Genomic DNA, 11,866 nt, shown 5'->3' on the forward strand with positions numbered 1-11,866 from the left:
TGCACATGGAGACGCTTACGTTTACGTTCGCTCGTAAGATCACGCAAAGGTCTATTCTACAGTATATGTATATATGATATGAATAGAACTGTCGATGTAGCGAAACGGGTGTACACAGACGCAGAAAAGGCGACAAAGGACAAAAATAGCGCTGCGAGTTTACTTTGTCTGGGCTTTAACACCTTAAGCATATACGTATGTTCATTAGTGAATCGGAAACGACACGTTATTTCTAGTTTAATTCAGTGTTTACTGGCATTGATCCTGATGAAACACAGTAAAGCAATATCTAGTCCGGAGTATACGGAGGTGCTATGATAACATTCATCTGCCTTATCTCTAATGAATATACACTCCTGCAATTGGTGTTCAATAGAGTTCGGAGCAATTAGAAAGCCGTAACGTGACTGGTATCGATTGCGTATACAGGTAGATTATTCTACTATATTAAAAACAGTATTTGAATTAAAAAGCCCTCGACAAAATGTCTATACAAATAAAAGACAAAGGTAACTATTGTATTAACGTTTATGCGGAATTGTTGTTGAATACTACGAAAATACTCGAAAATATAATTGATATATCTCATATTATTTACAATAATAGCCATTTCGGAAACAAAGACCGCTAGGTTACTCGCGAAAAGAAGCCATCGTAGGTTACCACAGTGGAACGCCTCATGAGTTCGTGCCAGTTTAGTCGAGCTCACCATCTACAGACGGATATATTATAAGCAAACTTAAGTTCCAGTGATGGTTTATTCGAAAGAAAATGCTCAGTATACACTGTTACTAAAGTTAACAAAGAAAGCGAACGGAGACAAACTTCAAAGCATTCCCCACTTCACAAATTGCTTAATTTGTGTAACTCGCTTATGTCATAATTTGTGTGACAAAAAGGTCATTCTGTATTTCGAATTCTTTATCGTAACAAGCAAGAGCAAATATTGTACTCCGGCCAACTCCTTCCAAAAGGTACCTTAAGTTGATCCTCATCAACTTCAGTTGCTAAGAACAGCTTTCTGCGACATCATCAACGTCTTGATTGAAGAAGCCACGATACATGTAGCTTCTTCAGTCACACTCAATACGTAAATGACGATGGACGACAGCGCATTCGCGAAATTTACAATTGCTCGTCATCATTTGTCACGAAATCGCTACACACAGCCCACAGTTATATGAATAATAATAATAATGTTAAGGTAACACATTACCATCATTAGTATGTAAATGTTTATACGTCACAATCTAAATAGTAATACTAGTTGAACCGCTAGTCGCTGTGGCGGTCATTTTTTTAGCGTATGTACGAGGTGTCAAAACTAAACCGTCATGTTATCTTGCGACAATAGTTCTACAGCGTATGATACGCGTACATTTACCATCGAAGTGTACCATGTACAAATAATGTTCTATACGGGAAAACATAGTGAAGACTTTGATCTAAGGATGAAAATAAAGGAAATTATCCCTTTTTTACGTTAGCTTTAAGGAAAAAAAAATTAAAACAAGACACGGAGTCCATGTATTATCTTTTTTCGTAACCCTCCTATTTTTACCTTTGTGCCACGACCATGGAAAAAATGTGCTTTCTTCAATATTTAAGTGACACATTGTATGAGTCGATACCTTTCAGTGAATGGATATATTGTTCACAGCAATGGCGAGAATACCGTAACTGGGAATTTCACCGATCGAAGTTGACAGCTTACCAACTTATTTCAAAGAAGTATTTCAAATTCTATTACTGCTATTGCCAGTCTCCACAGGGCACATTAGAGCTACATGTATATTATATTATGCCACATGAGGTGTGGAAGAAACAAACGATCTAATTGGCTATAATAAAAAAAAAAGTGTACATTTCTCACAAACTAAGGAAGAAGCTCTTGTAAACGAGTGAAACCATATGCGTATATGGTACTACTTGAATAGTACCAAGATCTATTGTATCTGTGTGCGGCAATTGACATCCATGGCTCATTCTGTGCCATTCATCCGAGGGTTTGCTGTTGATCAGTGATTACACGGTGGTGTTATCAGGTGGAGTAGGGGGTCAACTGCCTGGCACAAGACAGTGCTAAAAGCGTACGTCCCATGACAGCTTTCGATTGAACTATTCCAATACAAAAACAACGAAATGCTACCAATAATTTCTTGGTAAAAACGCCTGCAAAAAGGTTTCTTCTATTTTCCCTATAACTAAACTAGATTAGACACTCGAATGCCACCCATCAGTTTGTCTTTCTCGCACATGTAATATTCTATTAGCCAATGGATTGTATAGCGTTTTCACAAACATTAATGAATATCCTGTGCATTCTTTCTTTGAATGATAACGACTCGCTCTCGAGTTCTACTTAAAACTCAGCCGCTGAGAGCGGCTCTAAGTGACGGTTTTTTACCCCTCGTTAGCTATAACGGGATCGAGTTGTTTTCAGTGTAGTATCTTTGACTACGACCGCTGCCATTGACAACAACAACAACAACAACAGCAGCAACATTGGCGCCTGCACAAGGTCCGCCCAGCAGCGCGTTGGCACTCAGAAGCCTTTTTCTACAACGAACATCATGCGCAGTTTCATTTGGTTGACAGTTACTCGCTCAGGAGGCAGGTTGCACGCACGCATAGTAGAGTAGCATTATATACAGCCACAAGCCGCTGAAGCGTATTGCAGGGGGTAACAGTTACAGCGGCAGAAACGCCCATAACGACCGTCGCGCCAGGTGATCCTTCCGCTAATTATAGTAATGGTCGTGACAGCAGGGATGACGCTTCGCCCACTGGTAGGCTGGCGATCCAACCCTTGCCGTCCCAATGACCAGCACGGTCAAGAGGGAGCATGCAGTCGATCTAAAGCTAACGCCTAAAAACATCCTCTTTCCATGTTGACCACGCATAGACAAAGTCGTTATTTGGCATTCTTTTACTTGTGGATTTCATATGACTGTTTGTGTTCTTGTCGCCATTACCGTTAATAGCTTCAAACGTATCTTCCACAGAAGATCGTTCGTAGTACTATTCTACTGGAAAGACCGATTTGGACGGCTGGTTCAAGCTATTACACAGCGTAAGCAGCTATTCAACCACACCGCCTCTATCGACGTCAGCACTAGCTACCGCAAGCTGACCAGCGCCCATCGAGAATGACGGCGCACTCTCAGCGCCTCTGGATTCGCTGTAGTAGTTGTCGTCGTCGTCGGTCGTACGGTACAGCCCGTCGCACTGCCAGCCGAAAATAGCTATTATCAAAAAATTCGGCAAAAACGACGGATTTTCAATTTAATGGAATATTCCGGGTGTGCAATGAGCGAGCAAGCGAACCATACATGTGTCGAGGAAAGCAGAATGGTGTTGACGCTGTTACTCAACAACCAGCGAAAGGTACTATACATATAGAGGCATATATAAACCTTCCTCGATATGTAGATAGGTTTACAGAAAGCGATTTATACTGAGAAAATTGTAGCCGTATTGTCTGGACACGTCAAAGTGGTGCGGGGGTCCGGTGGAGGAGTCGATCGTAGACACCAGAGACATCGCAAAGGAGAAAACGGGGGAGACCGATATGGACAGACATAGACTTTCCGAGGTCTTGACATGACTATTCGACAACAAGGCACTGCTAGTGCAAACTCGAGAAACAAAAACATTTGAACGATTCTCTTTGATGGAGCTTCGAGAAGAACTAATTATTGGCAAAGGTTGGACACGAAACTTATCCATGGGATGGTATTTGCAAATGAAGACAGGACAGGAGTCACCAGGGTTGTCGCTAGGTGGCTCGTTTTTTTCTCTGCTCTTTTTTTTTGTATTTCCTGAAATAAGTACAGACGGCCAAACGTATGAATTAGTATATCTAACGAGACTTAGCAGCTCGCGAGCGTGCTGGTGCGCTTTCAAGACGCGGCACCATCATCAAAACGTGATCATAGGGATGCGACTGCGCTGCTGGCGCTCTTGCGGTGGCTCTGGTTTACTTTGCTTCGCTATGGTCATGTCAACCACTATCGTATTTGTATGGCCTGCGTCTGCTGCCCTTAGGAAAACTCTAGCTGACTGTGGATAGCAATGGCTGCTGTCAGCGCCGCATCGAACTGCACACCTCAGCGCCTGCGGCCATTGGGGCCAGCCAGCCGTCACGATTAGTGATGGTAAACTGGAAAGGTGAAGACGTACGAGTGGGCAAGGAACGCGGAAACATTAAAGCGAGTACTTGAGCACTGCTCGCCTTGTACGGGGCCAAGGATGTCTGCCATCACCATCAGCGCCTTTAGAAGATCGCGGCAACAGCAGCTGCGAGCAATTCATAAGACAATAGGGCACAGTCGTCCGCAAAAGGCCACGATCACCATTAGTAACAGCAACGACTCTAGAGCTTGCTTTCTCTATTGCTGGGTAAAAAGAAACGCTTCGAGTTAGTCCAGAGTACTGTGATTGTCGTCTTGGCGCACTGCCTAGCCGAAAGGATCGGAAAGGCGCGGCCAGACAGGTTAGAGATAAGGCCGGCGCGGTGCCTGACTAACCCATGTTCATGGGTGTGTCAGTCCTTCCACTCCCTCCGCGCCGCAGAAAGCAGCAACAACAAAACTGCTATAGCAACGATAGCGGTCACTTACTTATATAACAGCGACGAGTAGAAAACAAGCTGTCCAGAAACGTATTTAACACCCACCGTCGCCGTGAATAGCAACGGCTACAGGCACACGAGGGGGCGCAACTATATATAGATATAAATTCAACGACTGGTCGCATTCAGTTGATGTGGTGTTAATATACGTGCGTTTTGTCTATATCTGGGGAGCGTCATTACAGAGTATAACATGGCATAGAATAGAAATCTTATATTTTGCACGGCAGGAAGGCATGATCGGATCCGTTCTCGGCAATAGAGGGCAGTGAGCGGGCTTGACGAGTCAGATTAATCTATATGACCCAACTAACGTAGCTAAAAGAATGATTACTTTCGGTTATTATGTTATCATTCGTTCATCATGTGAATGCAGGGATTCACTCTGTCAAATCAGTACACCATGCAGCTTCTGAGCAATTGTCAGTATGCGTTTTACCAAACTCATGATAATTGTCCAAAAAAGAAATCGATGAGAGACTCTCCCTCCCAACTCATATCAGGTAGAGGCGTGGTCTAGATGACCGTTGCATGGCTGCCGCCACAGAGCATATGACACATTCTGCTTCGATCACAGAGATGAAAGGCATTTTTTTTTCTCAAGGAAAGGCCAGATAAAGCTGTCGCGATTGCTAAGCTAGCCCCCTAATCAACTATGTATATGTGCGCTACAAATCTTCGTAGGCCTAACAACACATTGAGGCTACTTCATTATAGCTAAAGTTGTCAGTCGCAGCAGCGGCAGCAAAAAGGGTGAGTAGAACGCCGTCACATTCGGGTTTGTACCAGTTTATACGATGAAAAATATAAATAATTAGGAACAAAAAAAAGTCGTTATTGGTTTTGGTCGCCTTTGGAAAGACGCTTCTGTTCTGTTTATTATAGGAAGGTTTTGTTCTGTAATATATACGCTCTGCGGCGTTTCAGCTGAGCGATCGGCCTAGCAGTGTGAGTTCTACTTTGAAGCCGTCTGCGTGCGTCTTGAACGTGTATAATGTAGACAAAAACCTTTATCATGAGTCGATTCATTGGCCCGATCGTTTCCGAGTTAAAGGACCGCAAGTCTTCCAATGATATACTGGGAAAGCGCTTGCCAAGCTTCTCTTCTATACATAAGACTCTTTGATCGATTCAGAATGAATGAATGAATGAATACAGGGCGGCTGGTGAACTTTTCTATTTTACATAGCATCGCTAGAAATGATCAATACTTGGTGGTCATAGATTGCATCGCATCGACTAGACACGACGTATTCGGCCTTTCATCAACGAACATTTCGGGGTCATTTGGTTGATGTGTGCCGTAACTACGTCAATTTACTATTAAGATAAATATCTCTTAAATATTGTGCACCATTCGTACAATTGGGAAATCGAAGGGTCAACCTAAGGTATGCAGACTGGTACAGATTAAGTACGAGCCGCTAAAAAGTATTATATCTTGTCATTGTATGAGCGTTTGTTCTTGATGACAGATCTAGTACGGTTGGAGGCAAATTAATCCAACAGCAATTACTTTGTTCTAGCTATTCCTAGAGATATGTGACAGGCACTACAACGATGGTTTTGAGTAGAGACACTGGATCGGTTACTTGGTGAGTTTCCCAGCCTGCTTGTGTTTCTTCGTTGAATCAGCTTCACTGAAACAGAGCACCATGCCGACCTAGCATAATTATCCCTTTTTTAATCGGCGAATCTATAGACGAAATTTCTTCGCACATGCTTATATTGTTCATGATTATATTATCTACGTAGATAAAATCAATATTCAACTGTAAAGCTTCGCATTGCCGGCTAATTTCACGTGACCAACGGTGGAAGTTAGAAGCGTCACTCTCCCCCTAACTTAGTTTACAAGGCCATTGCGTAAATGTCAGAACCATTTGCCCGGCTTGTTCAATATAGCTGTTATGTCAATATGGTGCTTCGGTATTAAGATGTAGAGCCATTGCTTAAGGACGTCTCATTCGACAGCCGTAGCTAGCTTGGTTATAGTTAGGTTGGCGTTCCGTTTGGCTTTTAGTAAAAAAAAGAATGGTTGACCATAATAGCAGATCTTTCGCACACCGGAACGTCACACCGGAAGAATACATAGACGCAGCTTTTTCAAACAACTTTTAAGTGGGGTCATTTTGCTGCGAGGCTGACTTCTACGTATAGTGTCAATGTACGAACGGAACAATCTGATCAGCTAAAGTAGGTACTGGTCTTGATACAAAAAATGAAGTCTACGATGTGCAGCTCTAACAGCATGTCTCCTGGCAAACGGTAGCCAAATGTGAATCTCTCGTATGTGTCGCGAATTGCACGCCAACAAGGCTGCGAAGAACGAGCTTAGTTGACGCTTAAAGCTTCTCGAGCGGCCGCTCTGATACACATAGTCTTATTTCGACTGACACTCGTGGCAACGGTTAGGGACTATGTTTTTCTTTTTTTTTTTTCACAGCTAATTGAACTTCGACAGAGACTCACCTAGGCGCTTGTCAGGCCGCGGGAATATAAGGGTCAAATTGGCTTAATCAGACGACTGTACCATTCCTCTATAGAAGGAGCGTTCTAAATAGTATTCCTTGCAAGACTGTACACAATAACTGTTTCAATCAAACTCAAACTATAGAAAGAATCCATTAATGCGATTCTATCGAATCCCGTGGCAGTTATACTCTGCTCATATTATGACAAAAATAACTGACGGTTAACGTAAACACCAGTCAACACTGACAGCGTTCACTACTGCTGCATATTATTATTAAACATATACTGATTTTCCAGAAAGTCAATTTACGTTATGCCCTTTACAGCGACGATCCACTCAGGTTTTAGTGATAATTTTGGGTGATCGCATTCGCTTGAAACATGAGGTTCGTATGTCAGGGTCTGCCCAGGTACTGCCCAGGTATTACATTTTCCACTACCAGATCTATAGTGTTCAAGCCCAATGAAATTAGGATCCCTTTTGGGGACTGCCTTTGGATTATGTTAGGATTTTTACCTTAAACGTTAGGTTGATTTGATTAACTTGAACGATAAGACTTGATGGAGCATACGTTTGTAGAAACGGCTTATGTAGAAAAAAAATTATGATTTAATGCTTTTTATTTTTTACTGTGATCCGCCTTCCGTTTACGCATTCTAGTTGCGATCAGGAGTGAATGTTTCAGAACAGCTAGCATGATTATTATACTGTACATTATTAAGTATACTATAGTACATATATAGTCACCTGGATTGCTTTTACGGCTCGTAAGTAATTTGCTAGCTATATTTATGCACAAATTTTTTATCTTAACCATAAAGAAACAAATTATACGTTTAGAGATTCCAAGGACTAAAAAGGCAAAAACGCTTCAAGAGGCACATAACGATAATTAATATTTCCTTATTATTATATCCACATTATTAATCTAAGTTTTGACTCCTTCAGTCGTTGTTAGTGAAATACGAAAAATGTCTTTATCGAAAATTGTATAATCACTGGCGCTGACATAAACCGCCAGCCCCATGTACACTTATAAATTCGGCAAAATTCGATGCCTCCAACATAAAGACATTAAGCAATAGTTAATTTTCGTTCACATTTCGAAACTCCTGCTCCGCCATATTCGGTTCTTGGTTTTACCTTCTAGCTTTCTTTGGGTACGCAGGATAGCAGATGAACGTGGTCCCTTTTATATAAACAGTTCGTCAAGTCTTCATTTATTCTGAGAGTCCTATATGTACGACAACGACATGTAAGTACTCTGCAGCATACAGAAAGAGAGAGAGAGGGAGAGGGAGAGCTAAAGGTAGATATAGAGACAGAGATAGAACGTCGTGTACTCGCAGGACGGGAGTTACTTTTTTTCATTTTATCTATTGCGTTACTACTTAAACACGCACTTGTTTACTTCAACGGGCTACTTAATTTACCTCCATAACTAAAGCGGACTACTAATTTTCCATTTCAGCCGAAAGCCCCATTAAATCAGGTGACACGCAGATAGGTAATGATAAAGATAGACAGATCTACACAGACGGAGGTACCCGCTATTGGTTCAGTTCCGAACGTATATGATAATCGTGTTCTATTGTTTTTGCTTATCTCTTAGCGACATCGACGAGGTTCCAATTGTTCCAGTGTCGTAGGTCAAGTCAAAAGCCAGACTGAGTGAGGACAAGGTGCCCATTAGCGCTAGTTTCCTTATAAACAGATAAGAGCCAGCTGCTACGACAGCTGCTTGTGTCGTTTGTGATACTGGTTGTAGCACGAGCACTAATGCTAACAGCAGCATTAGCGGTACGCCGCCTAAACAACAACAATAGGCGAAATCAGTAAGTAAATGTTGACAATACCGCCGACTGCCTGCACCGTCAGCTTTGAATGATAGCTGCTATAACCTGCCCTGGTCTGATGATGCCGGTAATCATTAGAGCCAGTTCCATCAGTCTCAATTCACCAGCGTCTTCCTACTGAAACCATCCAACAACTAATCATAGTAGTGACAGGCGGAAATCGTATAGAAAAGCTCGTGTGGATAGCAAATATCGTTATGATTGAACTTTTTTGAGCATGAACCCCCTTGCTACCGAACAACATGTCTACTTATCCCCAAGAGGAAGTTTCCCCTTAACTTGCATATATCGCTTAATTTAGTTCCTCTTGTTAGTTGTGGCTCAGCTGTTATTCAACCGGACCTCCTTTCCATTATTGCTTGTTCATTTTGAAATTTTCGTGTCGCATCTCTTCTTACCTTTTAAGCATAGGCGGCCGCAACGTGTCCTTTTTCGTAAACAGGCTCTCTCAAGTAGGATGTGTACAGTGACTTACATACGGGCAGTGTAATAAATCACCAATGCTAATTTCACAGTAATCCTCAGTATTTGGACTGCAGGTCCAACAGCATGCCGCTGTCGCGCCTTGAGCAACGAGCTTCACGTACGCAAATGGGACCAGAACCGTCTGTTTGTGCATTCACCCATGCAGCGACGACAATAACCAAAACAGATCTTCGCGTGCGTCGTCGTGCGAGTATATGCAGCCGGTGTATAGCCGCATTCAGAAGTAGCTACTCCGGCGCAATCTGCTGAGATTGTTGCTGCGCTTAGTTTCAACACGATACAACATAACACCGTTCACATCGTCCCGTTGAGTACGACAGGTAGTAACCTATATGCATATATAGATATATAATCCTGGATAATCTATGCGTAACAGCGTAATCTTCAGTAGGATCGAACAACGGGACCCTGGAGGGAACACAGCTGACTTGCAGACACAAATACACAAAAATACGCACATACACACACACAGCTTTCTGTTTCGCTATGCCCTAGAGAGCAATTCATAGAAGCTGAGTAAACGTCCAACAAACCAATGAACAAAAACGGCCATTTCAGTTAAATCAACTGCACTAATCAGCAGCATCTGCGGGTCGCAATCCGAGTAGGCGGATGGTCAACAGTATTTGGACCGGGCCAGGACAGACGCCCAAACAATAGGACCAATAACAGGAGCAGATGCGACGGGACGATACCGAAGTGCTCTGAACTTTCGTAGAGATATTGTGGCGGTGAATACTTGTTGATGCTCTGTCTTCCACGACGCCCCCTGGTTCGCTCTGGTTGGCAGGACGACACTGCGACTGCTGTTGTTTCTGGTACTGCAACTTTTGCGGCCACTGTGTCGACTACTATAGCAATTTTTATCATGCAATTGCTGCGCGATTGGTGTGGGACCTTCGGAGATACCTTACACACGCAGACAACAGACAGACATCACGAACGACACCGTCGCTTGTTCGTTTGCTTTAGCCGCCACTGCGATCACCACTGCGTTGCCCTCTGCCAACGCCGACTGGCAGGCCGCCGCCGCCGCCGTCATTACTGTCGCTGCCGCGCCGTGATTGTGGTGCAGTAGTAGCAGCCCGTCATCGGTACCGTAGCCGTCGTCAACTCGTTGCGCTTGCTTCTATCGCTGCCGCTGTTGGTCGTCACTCATACGCACACGCAAATTGGACGGTGAGCAGGCATTAGCACTGGCGCCGGCGCGCCTCTGCTATCAGCAAACCGCTGCCGCGTCTGCTGACGCTGCCGTTACCGCCACCGCCACCGCCGCCAGTGCTACTGTACTTCGAGCGGACAGCGCATGCGTCCAGCATACACAACACAATGTTCACACACATCGTGGCAGAGAAGACGATAAACGACAGCAGCAGCAGCAGCAGCAGCGATCGAATGTGCTTCCGTCTAATGGGCAGTGCTGACCGACTGCAACAGCCACCAGCCGCACTGATCGGCGTCGCTAGGTAACAAAAGCTAGGAACAAGCGCTACCAGTTGGCGACTGGCTACGTGCGTAGATATAACATATGAGCCACATAGCTAATAAGCCACAGCTGCTGCGCAACAATTGCAGCACGACCGACAAATCATCGGCCGTCAGCAATAGAAACAACAGCGCCATGGCGCGGGAAGATTGAAAGTTGCTACAGGATGGTGTCGCCATGGTGGCAGTGCATCTGATTGAAAATCACTAGGTCAATAACTCTGACATTTATAACAGCCACAATAAATTCGAGCAGAAGCAAGATAACTAATGACTTTTGATACGCGTTTTCAGCATCGATAATGATATATTACACAATGTACGCTACGTGTATTCAGTTTTATTGGTGCCATGGACAGCAAATCGCAAAGAGGGATTCAATTTTACTTCCTCGATGTAAGATCAAAGTACGGCGAACAGGAGCGAGGGATAAGCTGTTATATGGGAATTTTAATAAAGGAAAATGGGTGGTAGCAGACTCTCTGAATTCATCAGACGTGTGTTTGTGAGGCCACGTGCTCAATGGAACTTGTCTTGCTATATGTCGTCTGCTGAGCAAATCTCTAAAAATCCGTTTAACTTGCTATACTTTTGTGCATCTCCTTGAAATTCAAGTGAAAATCAAGTATAACGACAAAATAAACAGATCAGTTCGATTTTCTACCCCCCAAAGTTTAAAGTAACCCCAAGGCGTATTTTCCAGAGCAAAAGCAAATTGTGTTTTTAAAAGTTATTACATTTAGTCATATTAAACAAGCTTGTCTTTTACGAAGAAACAGTAGTGATCAGGTTACCATAGCGTACCGTCAAGCGTAGGCAATATCACCTATCAATGTATCATATTCTGAACTGTCACAAACATAAATCATGGTCGATCATGGACGATTTTTTGTATCACAATTACCGTTGGATGTGCCAATGTCATGGATC

The 11,866-nt window shown here is 43.3% G+C and overlaps 1 protein-coding gene across 3 annotated transcripts in view; it reads right to left on the reverse strand.

Annotated features, from left to right (window-relative positions):
- Positions 1-10,624, reverse strand: part of Ask1 (apoptotic signal-regulating kinase 1) — a 56,996-nt gene extending 46,372 nt beyond the window's left edge. Inside the window, exon 1 of one of the 3 annotated variants that reach the window (XM_022850522.2) lies at positions 9,364-10,624. In XM_022850522.2, the coding sequence (XP_022706257.1) occupies positions 9,364-9,374 (11 nt within the window). In that variant the 5' untranslated portion in view covers positions 9,375-10,624. The remainder of the gene's footprint in view (positions 1-9,363) is intronic. The other 2 variants (XM_022850524.2, XM_022850523.2) reach the window with 2 other exon arrangements.
- Positions 10,625-11,866: the final 1,242 nt, after the last annotated feature.

Source organism: Varroa jacobsoni, unplaced genomic scaffold (assembly GCF_002532875.2).
Source record: "Varroa jacobsoni isolate VJ856 unplaced genomic scaffold, vjacob_1.0 scaffold_1468, whole genome shotgun sequence".
In the NCBI taxonomy this organism is placed as follows: domain Eukaryota; kingdom Metazoa; phylum Arthropoda; class Arachnida; order Mesostigmata; family Varroidae; genus Varroa; species Varroa jacobsoni.